This window comes from Pan troglodytes, chromosome 18, assembly GCF_028858775.2.
Source record: "Pan troglodytes isolate AG18354 chromosome 18, NHGRI_mPanTro3-v2.0_pri, whole genome shotgun sequence".
Taxonomy (NCBI): domain Eukaryota; kingdom Metazoa; phylum Chordata; class Mammalia; order Primates; family Hominidae; genus Pan; species Pan troglodytes.
The window spans coordinates 71552808-71569361 of NC_072416.2; the positions used below are offsets into that span (position 1 = coordinate 71552808).

General features: G+C 41.5%; 1 protein-coding gene across 4 annotated transcripts in view; it reads left to right on the forward strand.

The window, feature by feature from the left end:
• Positions 1-16554, forward strand: part of HYDIN (HYDIN axonemal central pair apparatus protein) — a 423676-nt gene that overhangs the window by 98806 nt on the left and 308316 nt on the right. For all 4 annotated transcript variants that reach the window (XM_016930119.4, XM_063797419.1, XM_016930120.4 and 1 more), the window contains exons 9-10: positions 1052-1235; positions 15086-15185. In XM_016930119.4, the coding sequence (XP_016785608.3) occupies positions 1052-1235; positions 15086-15185 (284 nt within the window). The remainder of the gene's footprint in view (positions 1-1051; positions 1236-15085; positions 15186-16554) is intronic.

Here is a 16554-nt window from a genome sequence, read left to right on the forward strand (position 1 = left end):
GTGTGATCAAAGCACCCTGAACACATACGTTATTTAAAAAGAGTTATTTGACAATACTGACAGGAGTTGGAACTGGGACAGGAATTCAGTGATCCTAGGCTCCCACTCAGCACTTATGTTGCTAAATAATTTGTCTCTCACCCCTGGTAATACCAGTACAATGATGGGAATATGGTCGTATGTCCTGGAAGGAGATAAAATTCAGTCTGCAAAGTTCAGGAGAAATGTGAACATAGCCCTGGTAGGGGCAATGAGTGGAGGATTGGGGAAAGCTGCTGTTCTCTCTTATCACGATGGATATTAAAAGCTAGAAAAAGAGAGAAAAGGAGGTGCCTTAAGGCATAGCTTGAGCATTTTGTAAGCTGACAGCTTGGTGATTGCCTATGGTTGACAGAGGGAGAAAACCGGTATATATGGAGTTGCCAGCTTTGTCCCAGTAACTGCACTAGAGCCTTGATTACATTTAACCCTCAACACATCTTTCTGATGGAGCAGCTCCTATGGTCTCTAGAAGGAGAAGGCACTGAGGCTTAGAGGAATCAGGGAACTGCCAAAGTCACAGAGCTAGTAAACAGATCACAGAATTAGTATGCAAACCTAGTCCCTGCCGGCCCCAGGTCCTATGCTCCAGGTAACTAACAGCTAAGAAAGAATTAAAGCTAAGCAAATTTAAAAGGAACAAAATTGTCCTTGCCATGTGAGGGGCAGAATAGATGTTAAATATTTAAAAAGCAGCCTGGAAAACACGATTACCTGAAAGAAAATATTTGTCCAGATATACATAAGGGCTCAGGAGTAAAGCAATGAGTATTGAATAGGAAAGGAATCCAGGGAGGATCTCTTAAAGAAGGTGGTTGAAGATGAGCAAACAGAGGCTCTGAGAGGTTTGAGGACTGAGTGCAAGGGCAGCAGGTTACAGACTCAGGGCAAGGAGGGACCACCCCAGGGTGGTGGCTGAGGACATTTCCAGGAGGAGGTACTAGAGGGAAGCCCTTTACAAAGTTCTTCATGGGAGTACCCACATGAATCTCACATTGCCTGTTTTCTTTAGGGTCTGTGATGATCTGATCAAAGAGGAGAAGGATGAGACTGATGAGTTTTTTGAAGAGTGCATTACTGATCCTTTACTCCGAGAACATCTTTCTGTTCTGTCCCGAACCTTTGCGAATCAGAGGAGGCTGGTGCAGGGAGACAGCAAGCTGTTCTTCAATAACGTTTTCACTGTGGAGCCCCTGGTGAGCATATAAATAAAAGCTGACCATACAGGAAATGTAAGTGGGAGCACAGGCTTGCTTTGATAAGAGCGCTCACTTGGGGATTGAGACAGTGAGTTGCAAGAGAGTGAAGAGTCCACCTGAAGAAACTCACCATCACTGTGAGACATTATATAGAAGGTAATGGTAAGAATGTCATGGGACACATATATAGGTCACAATTTCCATGCACCAGTCACTGTGTTAACCACTTCCTAGGGATTATGCAGTTCTTCTCATTTGAATATGTATTAGCTTACAAGTGTACAATACAAGATCCCATTAGAATCCCATTCAACAGATGAGGAAATTAAGACAGAAATTTTGTGACTTGCTCAAGGCCTAACAGCTGGGGTCAGTGGTTAGAAATCCATCCCTGTTTGGCCTGACTGTACAGCAGGACTTCTCAACCCTGGCACTGTTGACATTTGGGGCTGGGTCATTCTTTGTCCTATACATTGTAGGATGTTTCATGCAAAACATCCTTACTTTTACCCACTAGATGCTAGTGTGACAGCCAAAACTATCTCTGTACACCGCCAAATATGCTCTGTTGGGCAAAATCACCTGGGTTGAGACCTGCTTTGTCTTTCATTCATTCATTGAATACTCATTGACTGCATGGCCTGTATCAGGCACTGTGTGTGTACCAGACATTGATGGACAAAACAGACATGATCCTTGACCTCGTAGTCTTTCTAGTGAGAGCTGTGCCAGAATTAGAATGGGGTCTGTCTGATTCCACAGACTAAACTCTTAAGCACTCTTTCTCCCTACTGCCCCCAAATCAAAGAAATAGCAGCTTTGTTATTTACTGTATGCTAGGTGCTGTACTACAGGCTTCCTGTGTATTAGCTCACTCCCACCAGGCAGAGAGTGATATGAGGATCAAAACAGCGATAGGAAGGCTGAGGCAGGAGAATGGCGTGAACCCAGGAGACGGAGCTTGCAGTGAGCCGAGATTGCACCGTTGTACTCCAGCCTGGGCGACAAAGGAGACTCCATTTCAAAAAACAAAAAACAAAAAACAAACAAAAAAAACAGCAATAGGAGGTGAGGAAGCCCGCAGCTTGTTAGTGCTGCCGAATTGTTGCCATTTAAATCAGATACAGAAGAGACATGGACACGAGGACACTTTAGAATACAGGGTCACTTGTGAGAAATGCCATTGACTTATGCAGGCTCATTTTCCTTCCATCTGCACTTCTAAATTGTTGTTAAAGGATATAACATGGAAAAGGAGCTCCATGGCTAAGTACGTTTGAGAAACGTGAGAGTCAATATTGTTTGAAAGGTTTCTTGGTTATAAGACTTTGGAAAGTCTTTAATATGCTAATGTGTGTTGTTAATCTCCAAGAGGGAGCTTTTCCCTTGGAGACATCCTCTGGGACACTGTTTTCTGGGGCTGGCTATGTGAGTCACTGGAGAAGACAGTAAGGTATTCTAGTTCAGAGGCTGAGGTGATTTTCATAGGCAAAGAAGTTGGAGAAGGCTTCTTGAGAGAAGAATCTGGGCCTGAGTCTCACAGGACAGGCCTTTCGGAGAATGAAATTGTCGATGTGCATGGCATGGTTCACCCAAGGCTCTATGAGTAGACTAGTTTCTTGAAGTCAAGGGTTCACGTAGGGAAAGAAGGTTGGAAGATGTGTGCCAACGCTGAGACTTTTGTTATGTCAGAGGACTATCTAGGGCTCAAGTGAGCAAAGGGATCTCCAAATACAATGGGTTAGATCAAGATGAGGACCAAAAGTGAAAATAGGTCAAGCCCAGAGATATGGAAAAGGTCAAGAAGGGATTATTGATTGGTGCATGCAAGCAGGTGGCTGAGCTGGGCTGAGGCAGGGAAGAGCCATCAGTTGTGCTAATCTTAAACATACTGGTAAGGTTCATGCGGTCCAAGACTGTTCCCAGCTGCACTGGACATCCAGGCTGATGACTGCTCCCCCTGGGCAGCCCTGGGACCACAACATGGTGGTCAGGAGGAGGCCAGGGATAAGCCATAGGTAAGTCCTGCCCATTTCTATTTCAGAAGTAGGAACACTGGAATTACCTCCAATGAGCTTCTCCTTATGTTTCCTTCCATAACCCACAGTTCAATGAAGGAGATGTATGTATGTTAAAATATGGCATCTAATATGATAGTTTTTGAATTCCAAGTGGGAACTGAATTAAGCATTCTTGTCACGAAGCCTTTTTTTATCCTTAGGAAGAAAAACGTTTTAGTAATACACAGAAATGGTACCAAAATGATAATTTTTAAGCAAATGAGACTAATTTTATTTGTATTGTCGGGGGGGAGGTGATGCCAGAAATAGGCAGAAATATTCACTTCCAATATAAATGGTCTTTATGGAATCTATCATGATTTTGTTTTCCTCCTGTGCTATTTAGTCTTTCTTCTCATAATGGTATTCATTAGCTGGTTGACAATTTTTGCAAAGTGAAAATGCAGGCATGAAACTTTCCTAGTTTTCCCAAAGTTATTCTGGTCAAAACAGCAGAACTCAATATCAGTTATAATGAATTCTTTATTTATGTTAAATCTCCTTACTTAAAAACTATAGTTCCTGAAAGTTTTATATAAATACAGTTCTCATTTGTGAAAGTACTATAATCTTACCTTATACATTACTTTTAAAGGTATTTAATGGGAAAATTCTACCATTTCACAGACTTCTTGGCACAAATGCAAGCCAAGGGTGCTTTTTACTGTTGAAATTTTGGTTTTCTGATTCAGGTAAATAAATGCTACAGTAGTCTCAGATGAGTGAGTTGGGAAAGGATTTTTAGAAGAAATGAGATCTGAACTGAAGATTGGAGGAAGGGTAAGATTTAATTAAGTGGAAAAGGAGACAGAGAATGTTTCCAATTGGGAAAATTACAAAAACAAAGAAACATATCCGAGGCAATTCCGTTTTTCCTGCTTCTGAAATAGAAATGGGCAGGACTCACTAGTGGCCTACCCCCAGCCCCCTCCTGACTGGCCATGTTGTGGTCCCAGGGCCACCCATCCTCAGGAGGAGCAGTCATCAGCCTCGATCTCCACTGCAGCTGGGAAGAGACTTGGACCATGTGGACCTTACCAGTACATCTAAGATTACCACGACTGACAGCTCTTCCCTGCCTCAGCCCAGCTCAGCCACCTGGCTGCGTGCACCAATGATTCCTTCCTGACCTTTCCATGTCTCTGGTCTTGACCTATTTACATTTTTGGTCCTCATCTTGCTCTAACCCATTGTATGTGGAGATCCCTTTGCTCACTTGAGCCCTGGATAGTCCTCTGACGTGACAGAAGTTTCAGCCTCGACACGCATCTCCAACCTTCTTTCCCTACATGAACACTTGACTTCAAGCAATGTTGGAGAATGTTTCCAATTGGGAAAATTACAAAAACAGACCATTAGGGAAGGAGCTACCTGACCAACCCACTGTGCTTTAGACTGCAGGCTGCCATCTCCCACCATGCTTTTGCAGAAACACTGGATCTAGGGGGTGGTCATGTGCGTTCCTTGCAAAGAGGGAGTTCTGTGGTCAAATAAGCTTAAGAAATACTGGTTCAAGAGAAGGTGACTCTCCAAGCATTGGAGTGCAAGCAGCATTTCCCTATGACCACAGACTCCCCCTCCACAGAGCATCCACTGGGGTCCATGTTCTGTGGAACGTGGACACAGACAGAGGGTGAGATGGGTGGTGCAGGTCAGATAGTGGAAATGCCCAGTGCAGGAAGGGTCAGAGAGACTGACCATCTCTGCAGGCAAGGTTGGGTGATGCATGAGGGTGCTGCTGACCTGGAACAGCCCAGGGGTGGTCAGAAAGGAAGGAAATGGCAGAAATCCAAGATGTTCAAAAGAAAGACACTAAAGTGCTTTTTGATCAACTGGCTGTTGATGGTGAGGTGAGACATTGTGAGGAATTTCATTTGTGTTTCTCCAAAGCTGTGCTGAAGATATTGGGAGAATTATGATGTCTTTGATAGAAAGGAGCAAGTCAGGAGTCCTCAGTTTAACTGCTAGCTTTGCCAGTAGCAATATAAGCTTAAACAAGCCATTTGATCTTCCATGGCTTCAGTTGCCTTGTACACAAACAGGGTATTGCAGTTAAGTCACATTGATCCTTTTTGGTCTACAAATTCTGACTCTCCAATTTAGGATCAGACTCTGAACTTCTTGAGGTCAGGGAGGTCCTTATCCTCATTTGTGGCCAGTGCTAATAAACGAATGAATGAATGAACAAATTTAAATCAATAAATGATGATGAGTTTGGCTCTGAACATGTTGAATTTGAGATGACTATAGATATCCAAAAAATTTGGCAAATGCAGGACTAAAATTTGTGGGAGGGGATTCAGGACTGGAAGCAAGATTTGTGAGTGTGCTGTGGAGATCTTCACTGAAGCCATGAAAAGCAGGTGAAAACTCTTAAGAGCAGAGCGAAAAGGAAATTGCAGAGGGCTGAAGAGGGCTTCCAGGCCCTCACATTTAGAGGCTCTGCAGAGAGAGGAGAGGCTGTGACTTCACAGAGAAGCCATCAGGAGGCGTGCTGGCCAGCTGACAGCCTGTCATGGCTTACATATTTGTCTACACCTACCATGCATCGTTCAGCACCATTTGCTTCTGAAGGTCTCTTCTGAATCTTGCTTACTCTCAGGTCAGTTGTGCCAAGTGGCTACTACTTAATTTCTGAGAGTGGACCTATGCATCGGTGATTGGTTATTTCTTAGGGTGTGATTCATTTTAATTAGCTTGTTGATATGAGTTGAGTTCACAGTAGAAGCAGAGGAGATTGGAACCAAGCAGTGTTTCCTGCTAATCTAATAATCAATCTCTAATTGATACTCTGCTCAAAAAGTAAAAAGAAAAGAAAAGGGTGATGAAGAGGCTTAGAGACCACCTTGCTTTCTGATGGACTCTTCAGCTCCTGACCACTGAGGAAAGACACTGTGTTCAAATGAGATAAACTTAAAAAGAAAAACTAAAACTATTACCTCAAGGTCTGGAAAGAAATAAGAAACAGGCTTATTTTCTCAGACCTATATCTATCTATCTCACATCTTCAAATGCATCAGGGAAAACAAAAGGTTAGTTTAGTCCTGGTTGTGTTCCCTGCATATCAAGTATTTTATGGAAGCATTGTTCCTGTTTCAGAGGCTCTTTCAATTTAAAGCAAGGAGAGTCAAGATCAAGAGATTAGACCCTGTCCCTAAGTTGCCAAGAGGCGATGATTGGTTTGAATTTAAATAAAATCTTGTGAATAGTATCATGTGAAAAGTAGTTTGACTCAATACTATAAGAATGACAGACTCAAAACTTTAGAACTGCAAGTCCTTCCTCTGTCTTACCACCTGCCAACCATGTGGCCGCAGGTTGTGTCCCTTCCGTCACCTTCTCATCATGCTCATCATTTAACAAGGCTGTAGGGTCCATTGCTCAAGCCTTGAGGAGTTAGTGTTGGGCATCCTGGGCATTGATGTCACTGCACAGTACCAGGGCTGCTTGGTTCCCTCTCTTCCTTGTGATCGAACAGACGGAGGCTGGTAGCTGCTCCAGGGCTCAGAGGTGGGAGTTTGTCTTTTGAGAGACCCCAGAGGTGTTCATTGGTGGAGAAAGGGAGTAATGACCCAGAGAATATTAATCTGTTCTCACGCTGGTGATAAAGACACATCTGAGACTGGGTAATTTAGAAAGGAAAGAGGTTTAATGGACTCACAGTTCCATGTGGCTGGGGAGGCCTCATAATCATGGCAGAAGGTGAAAGGCATGTCTTACATGGTGGCAGACAAGAAAGAATGAGAACCAAGTGAAAGGGGTTTCCCATTATAAAACCATCAGATCTCATGAGACTTACTCACTACCATGAGAACAGTATGGGGGAAACCACCCCTGTGATTCAATTATCTCCCACCAGGTCCCTCCCACAACATGTGGTAATTATGGGAGCACAATTCAAGTTGAGATTTGGGTGGGGACACAGCCAAACCATATCACAGAGTGACCACAGGCAGAAGACAGTCCAGTACAGAGGGCTGGGAGGAATTTTTAAAAATCTTTACTTGTTAGTTTATTTATATTGTTGAAGCATCCGAAGAATTGTTTTTCTAGTCATTAAAGCATGGGATGTGTTATCATTGTTTCTGTCAAGTTTTTCATTAGACTAAATTTTTCCATTTGTTCCTTTCCTAGGGAAGGTACTGGGTTCTGTAGAATACTGATCATTCTCAAGCCACCTATTTCCATATGGGTTTTTTTCCCCTTTGGAAAAGAACTGCCAAGTTGAAGTTCTGTTATGCATGTTTTGTGCCTTCCAGAAAATCAAGTGTAATTGGCTACTTTCAGAAATATAATATCCTATTTGTATTGGATGGACTCTGGCTTTACAGAATGTTGACAGTCTCATTCTGTTATTTTCTCTGCTTGGGTCTCTTGGGTAACCTGAGAGGGAGAGATTCAAAGATAAAAAACAGTCCTGAGAATTGAAAAGCCGAGAGTATCATAGGGCAGAAAGAGAGAATCAAGCTTTTGCTTTCCATGGGCATCGAGGAGTCATTTGAGGAATGGCAGCACAAATGTGCTGGCCTTGTATCTGAACCCTGATGCTGCTGGCTGAGGTCATGCTTTGAAGATGCAGCAATTTTCTGAATACTGAACCCTTGATATTTTCCCAAAAAGAAAGGTCTGAGAATTTAAAGGTATTTACCTAAACTGCTCCTAGCTGATTGACGGACATCAGCGAGCAGGGGAACATTTCTGCTTCTGTTAGCAAGTGTCTCCTCGATCAAAGAAAACTTCATTTGGTATCCCTAGGGAAGCTTAAGCTTAATTTAATTAAGCCTTAAAAAGAGAGAGAAACCTGATAATTTCTTTATTACCATATAAGTAATAGTAAACCATGCTTTGTCGTCATCTAAGCCTGCAGAAAACGTGCTGTTCCAGCAATTCAGACTTTGAGAGCACAGCTCAAATTTAGTTTACTTTATTTTTCCCAAGCGGGCATAGCATGTGAGCTCAGCAGAACCAGGTTGGGTGGAAGTCCAGATGGCTAGCAGAGAAGAAAGACTCAGCTTTTCACTACACACTCCTTCCACTTCTCCTACCATTATAGCCTTGAGTCACATTGCAAACATGTGGAAGCTGACTCTTTGGAAATGGAAGCCAGAAAGGAGAAAGAAGGACAGGAATCTGCTGAGAGCAAACTGGCCTTGACAAGTCACAGCTTCTCCATCAGTGTGGTTTTCCCACTCCTCAGCCTTTGTTTATCAGGATCATCCTTTCGGATCCTTGTGCTCAGCGACACTTTTTCCAATTGGTACATTCGCTGTTGTATTGGAGAACCAGTATAGGTGGCAGGAGGCCTGGGGAAGCCTTAGAAACAGCATGGTTCCTCGGGGCTCATTAAATAACTTAACAACCTTCCCTGCTAGACAAGACACAGTTCTGTTCTCTCCAGAGAAAGGCATGAACATCACACACAACTACCTCCGCTCTATAGAACCTCTGTGCACTTTTCACTGTATTTGGGTTGGAGGTGAGATCAAGATAGAATACTCCTTTTGTGAAGCTTCCTCTGACAGAAGGTGAAATCTTAGAGCCCTCTCTTAGAAACTTTTATGGTCATTATTTTGAGAATCATAACTTAACTTGATTCATAGTTTCTTGTCCCAGGAAAATAATGAAGCAGAAAAATCTCTTTGCATGTCATGTGTCAATTTGAACTTTTCTGTCAGTGATAACTAAGATGGTTTGGCTTCAGTTTTTTAGCTTCTGTCTATTTTTCTGTTCCTCTTTGAGACAACTGCTGTTTGCCCTGGGTGACGTTATAGAGAGCCATGATTTCTCTTATTGATCTGGAAGGATCTAGACGAGCAGTTGTGGGTAATGAAATGGATTATAGCTTCTATAATCTATGGGTTTTTTTGCTTATTCTTTGATAGAAATGTGGCTTTTAGAGCATGTTTTCATTTCCCAAGAGAAATTCTTTATGTTGATATTTTTCTAATATTTTAAGGAAAACTATAAGATAGCTGAAAATATTTGTTTTTGTGGTGAAGAACATTTCCACTTGGGTGAAACATGGTAGAATTCATCACCTATTATAGTTACTCTTGACATCATTATTCACCCCCGCTGCTGTGAGCTGACTGGACCCTGACCTGCACCACACCAGGATAGCTTGATACAGATCCACCATGCATTTCTCAAGAGCTGCAATGTACTAATGTTGACTTTGTCATCCAAAGGAACCTCCCATGAGTCACCTTCCAGAAGTAACTGGAAGGATACAAGCATGCAGGGGGCCGTGCTATGTTTTCCAGACAGGAACACCAGGTCTCACGAAGCCTGCTTGAGTTGTAGTATTTTTCAACTTCTTCTGGCCTTTTTTATGATATTGTGAAGAAGTTGAGGCCTGACTCTTTTTGTAATTGCAGTGGGTTTAGAGAAGTCAGGGAAAAAATTATTACAGAATCTTAGCTCTGCTACTTAAACTATTGGTCTGGCTTTGGGTAAGATACTTCTTTTTGCCTTGATTTTCTCATCTTTAAAGTAATAATACTACTTCACAAGGTGGTAGTGATTGAACTAGTTAATGTGTATAAGCACTTTACACAGTGTGGAACATGAGCTCTCAGTGGGTGGTTACGTATATTATGATTTGTAGTTAAATACATTTGTCTTGTCAGATTAGAGAGTATGATTGGAAAGCATAGCATTTGAGTGGGCAAACGTGGATCATTCTTCTAAATGTAAGTTGGGAACTATAACATAACCATTTTATTTGATAAATGTAAAAGTTGAGTCGTAAACTACTTTTTAGATAAACCAGGAAAATTACATATGTATATAAGTCTCTGTTCTTGCACTTTGGTTTTTTTTTTGGGAGGGGGACAAGATTTGTAAGAAATAATCTTTCAAGGAAGGAAGGAAGGAAGGGAGAAACGAAGGAAAGGAGGTAGAGGGGTAATAGAGGGGAAGGAAGGCAATTTTTAAAAAAGATGTTTGTTTAAGGATTTTCAAGGGAGTTTTTTTTAAAGATCCCCTTTAAGTATTGCTGATATAATTTTTAAAAGGTGAACACTTTTAAATGACACCTTTCTCATGATCATATTTATCATCTATCACAAACCAGTGGCTGTTTGTTCATAGACAGCTTTCAGAAAGTCTCAGAACTGTGGCCATCGAGTCACTTGGTTGTTTATTCTTGTTCCAGAAGGAAGCATGAAATTCCGTGTCCAGAGATATTTAATAATTTGGGCAAAAATCGCAATATGGGAATTAGCTTTAGGCTTGAAAATTTAAAGTTGATTTTTTTCTAGTAGGTCACTTTATTAATAAGTAAAATGCAATTACTTTACTCATTGCGAATCTGAAAGAAAACATTAAGACCAAGAAGGAAGATAATTACAGTATAACTGAAGGCCATTTTGACAATTCTTTTCAACAAAGAAGGTCATAGTCACTTACAGATTCAATCCTATGTACTCAGCCTCTCATTTGGAGCAGGAAAATGGGCAGTCATGGGAGAGGGGTCACATGTAGAAGGCTCGCAGAATGGGGGATGCGGATCCGTGTGATGAGGCAGGTTTTGTAGAACTGGGAAGAAGGGATATTGATGTCAGAGCCAGGAAGGAAATTTCTGCATGTTTTGATTTTCAGCAATGTTAGAACTGAGTAATAAAGAAAGAAAGTTTTTTTTTCAGAGACATAAATGACATGGAATTTAATTTCAGAAGTGTTAAAGAAGTCATATGAAATCTTTCAAAGACGTGAAACTGGAAGTGGGGTCTAAAGTTGAGGCTTGTTACCTATTTCTGAGGTTTGCTCTCCCATTTGATAGAAAATGCTATATTGAGTTTTTGCTATAAGGAAATAGAAGTTCTTTCTCTTTTACTTAAATCCCAACTGAAAAGTAGAAATATCCTGCATGTTCCTAACTCCTTCAAATGAAATCACATTGAAAGCATCCTTCTGTGAGAGGAAACCGAATGAGCACGCTGTTTTCAGGTACACACAACCGTCTTAATACACGGTACCTGCTCCAAGCCCAGGAGAGGAGTTTAGAATAAATAGGGTTTGTCCTTCCTTTATCTCTCGGGCTCAGTGAAGGCTGCAAGTTACAAGTGGATGTCACAGGCAGAGTAAGACAACTGCAGCCCACAATAAGTAAGCACTGAGCCCACAGCTCCATTTGCTCAGTCTGAACCCTGTCGATTCGGATTTCTTTGTGCTGGTCTTCTCACCAAGCAGAAAGGCTTCTCCATCTCCCAGGAGCCTCCACATCAGATGATCTCTCACTGATGGCTTCTGAATGTCAACGCTTCCTCCTCTGGAGAGATTCCAGTCACCTCTCTGGAGTGTGTCTATCACCACTCACTCCCATCCCTCCAGTTCTGCTAATCAGACCTCTTTGATGATGGCAGTCCAAGAGTGTTCTGAGAGAAACTGAAGTGTGTTACCCTCTTCTGCACATGGACCCTGGATTGCTGGGATCATACTTTTGAAAGCATTCCTGGTCCACTTCAAACCATAAGACCCTGACTTGCCCACATGCACTGAGCTTATGTGATTTCCAGTGGGGGCCACTTCCTACAATTCTGGTGAGACTTCTCTAGCCTGGGTTCTCTCAGGATCTAAGATAGCCCCTGGCCCTTTGGTCATTCCATTTGTGTAGGAGCAGGTTAGCGGTGTCCATTCTGTTTACCCAAACACAGCAGAGTATTAACGCACCAAAGGAATATGTTTGTGTCATGGGTGAGTAAGAAGCCCAGGATTTCAGTAGTCCTGAGATGAGATAACTACTGATACACCACTGATTGGCTGAGCTGCCTCATCTGCCTGGCCTTGCCAGTTGAGTCTAGCCATGAGTGTTTCTAACACTGCATATCACTAAAACCCCCACCAATCAAAAGGGGCCAGATATTTATCATTTATCAGAAGAAAACAGATACTTATTTCAAGATTGGAAAGGTGCCACAGTGAAATGCCTAAATACATCAAAGTGCTTAGGACTTCTCTGTTCCTCATATGCTCTCATAGGTCTCTTTTGGCTCTACAGTTGTGTGACTTTTGAGGTTCTGGATGAAGAGAAAATGGTAGAAGTAGGTTGCAGAGATGAATAGGTATCTGCTACTGACTACACAGTGTGCAAACTGAGTAGATATTGCAGATTCAACAAATATTTATTGAGCACCTACTAAGAGCCATGAAGAATGAAGCTTCCCTGAGGGTAGTTGCTGTTCTGCCCCTACCCAAACCAGGGATGGCTTACTCTGGTTTGGGTGGGGGTAGAACGGCAGCTACCCTTATGGAGCCTTCATTCTCACAGGCTGATCTGGGGATGTGAGATCTAAAGGAGACTAGGATGTATACGACATTTTAAAATGTACATTGAGTGACTATTCACTGTCTGCCCAATGCATTCCCAGTACCAGGGCTTCAGAGAAGCAGAAAAGTGTGGGCCATGACTGCAGAGAACTCATACCTTAGTGGGATGATAAACATATATACAAACATTTTACAGTAAGTGCTGTGTCTATATAAATACAGCCCAGAGGGGGTCACGGAGGAAGAAGTACTTGACTTCCTTGGTGGAGGCACCACGTTTCTAACTTTTGAGGTGACAGCATAAGGAAACATTCTTACTCTATAAAAACAGAGCAATGGCCCGAGGTATCATACCTGCATAATATTTACAGCCCTCTCTGCTCCCCCTTAAGCCCTTGTGCCTCCTTCATTCTGAAGTTAGGAAAGACACTGCCTGCAAAGTATACTGATAAGACTGATTGTGTTAATTAATAAACCCAAATTGGCTCTAGATTTTTATTTTCTCCCTCTTGTTTGATATCTGCATTTTGAAACCATTTTGTTCTTTTCGAAATTCTTTATTCCAGAAGTATGTTCTTTCTAGCCAGACTGCAAATAGAGAATGCACCAGGGACTGTCTGGAGCTGGAGCCTAATTATTTATCAAGTTGTCTTTCCTTAGTTTTCTATTTAGCTGGCGGGACTGTTTATAGATTTCTGGATGGGTTGATTGTTTATGCTCACTTGGCCCTATTTACAAAAATCATACAAAAAACACACACGTCTTTTCCCCTTTTCAATACTTTCATCTTAGTCCTTCTAAGTAGCACAAAAATAACATCGATCATAGTAGTCAGTTATTTACTGAGTTCTGACTGAGCATGGGGCAAAGTGTTTGACCTGCATGACTTTGTCAGACCTTAGGAACCCCTTTGAGGCAAGTGCTATCAGCATCTCTTTTTACAGCCTTGAGAAGCTAATGAAGAGGCCGCAGATTACATAGTTAAAAATACTAATCAAAGTATACCTAACAAGGAGATTCTGATACATTGCATTTTGCATTACCATTTTAAAACTTGGTTTCCTGATTATGACTTTTTGGTAGTTCCAATTAAAGGGAGAAATGCCACACTGGAGTAGAAGCAGGATTTGACCAAGCTATTGTTCTACCTTGGGCCATTGCTATGTTTTTGTAGAGTAAGAGTGTTTCCTTATGCTGTCACCTCAAAAGTTAAGAATGTGGTGCCTCCAGCAAGGAAGTCAAGTACTTCTTCCTCTGTGACCCCTCTGGGCTGTATTTATATAGACACAGCACTTACCTCATATACTGTTAAATGTTTGTATACATGTTTATCATCCCACTAAGGTATGAGTTCCCTGCAGTCACGGCCCACACCTTTCTGCTTCTCTGAAGCCCCGGTACTGGGAACACATTGGGCAAAGAGTGAATAGCCACTGAATATACATTTAATTTTAAAATGTCTTATACACCCTAGTTTCCTTTAGTAACTCATTATATGTTCATAAATTCACTGAAGTTATCTTTGAAGTTTGTTTCCAACTTGTACCACCTCATAAGTTATCAAGAAGTATACATTTACTATCTGCTGGTGAAAGAATGCTTTCTTGTACTTATTAGAAAAATGTTCTCTTTAAGTTTCCTGGAATTGAACGCTTGTACACTGTTGGTGGGACTGTAGATTGGTACGGACATTATGGAAAACAGTATAGAGATTCCTCAAAAAATCATAAATAGAACTGTCATGTGATCCCACAATCCCTCATCTGGGTATATCCCCAAAGGAAATGAAATCAGGATCTCGAAGAGAGCTCTGCACCCCCATGTTCATTGCAGCATTATTCACAATGGCCAAGCTGTGGAAGCAACCTAAGTGTCCAGCGACAGAAGAATGAAAAAAGAAGTGTGTACATACAATGGAATATTATTCACTCTTACTAAGAAAGAGTTCCTGCCACTTGTGACTACATGGATGAATCTGGAGACATTGTGCTAAGTGAAATAAGCCAGACACAGAAAGACAAATACCACATGATCTCACTTATATGTGTGTGAAATCTTAAAAAAAAAAAAAAAAAAAAAAAAGGTCTAACTCATAGAAACAGTTTGGTAAGAGATTGGTGGTTACCAGGCATCAGAGGGTGGGGTTGGCGGCGGAAATGGGGAGATGTTGGTCAAAGGGTACAAACTTGTAGTTATAAGTTCTGGAGACCTAATGTAGTGCATGGTGACTATAGTTAATAATAATGTATGATATGTTGGGCACTTGCTAAGAGAGTAGACAGACCAGGTGCTCTCACGACACACACACAAGTTAACTATGTGAGGAGATAGATGTGTTAATTTCCTTGACTGCAGTAATCATTTCACTATACAAATATATATCAAAACATGTTGTATACCTTAAACATATACAATTTTATGAAAAAAAAATTTCGTGGAGTTTTAATGTAATAACACTTACAAGCAGTGTCTTTCTTTTGTCATATTGTTTTTTAATGATTCTTTCATGTTTTTCAGGAAGGTGATGTCTGGCCCAACTCATCAGCTGAAATCACCGTGTACTTTAACCCACTAGAAGCCAAGCTCTATCAACAGACCATTTACTGCGACATTTTAGGTAGTGACCTCCTCCAAGTGGTAAACTCAGGTTACCAGGCACCCAGAGCATGAAGTGTGGTGCCTGAGTGTGTGTGTGTGTGCACATGTGCATGTGGGATCATGCCATGGGCGGTACATGATATTGATTATATTGATTAGGGGAATTATGGAGCCAAGCTATGCCCCTCTCACTTCTTCCTATAACAGATCAAACTTTAAAGTGCTTTACAATTGTGGTGGCATGTGGAGGAAATGGAAACTGTATTAGTCCATTTTCATACTGCTAATAATAACTGCCCGAGACTGGGTAATTGATAAAGGAAAGAGGTTTAATTGACTCACAGATCAGCACGACTGGGGAGACCTCAGGAAACTTACAATCATGGTGAAAGGCAAAGAGGAAGCAAGGCACCTTCTTCACAAGGCAGCAGGAGGGAGAAGTGCCGAGTAAAGGAGGAAAGAGCCCCTTATAAAACCATCAGATCTCGTGAAAACTCACTCACTATCACAAAAACAACAAGGGGGAAACTGCCCCCATGATTCAGTTACCTCCACATAGTCTTTCCCTTGACACGTGGGAATTATGGGAATTATAATTCAAGATGAGATTTGAGTGGGGACACAAAACCTAACCATATCAGGGACCATGGCTCTTAGAGCAGTAAAAATATTGCTTATGACCAATTCCCACAATCTCCTTTTTTGTTCCTTTTATAGTATTTGGTTACTAATTTTTTTCTTTTTAAGTTTTACCAAAATAATTCCAAGTGGGATGGGAAGGCAGCCTGGCAGAGGCCAGAGCAACCAGGAGGGTGCACAGGTGGGATGGCAACCTGATGATGACATCAGGAGATTTGATACATACAGGGAATTACGCAGAAAAGTAAATACATTGAGGATGATGGGAGCCAGTGTTTCTCACTCTTGGAGGAAGGAGATACAAACATGGAAAATAGGGTGAAGCCAAACCCTTTGAAATTGGAATGGAATTAGAGTTGTCAATGTGAACTCAGAGTTGTTGAGTTCATACTGACATGTATAGATAGATATAAAAATAAATATACATGTAAATGTGTGTATATGCATGTGTACATGCATATGTGTGTTTCCTAGCTAGGTCCATTGAGAAGTCCTGGAAGCTTTGAGACTCTATAGCAGTGAGCACACCGATCACCCAAAGCTTGGTTTCTAAATGCCACTCTTTAGTGAAAGGAACTGGTTAACTCCAGGACCAAGGTAGGGAAAGAATAAGATGAGCCTGGATTATCTCCTTTGCTAGACAGTAAGGAAATGCTCAAAGAATGATAGGCACATGTCGAATTGACACAGAAGACAGCAAAGAAACTCCCACTGACCACATTTGGAATGAGTCAAGAATCAAAATAATG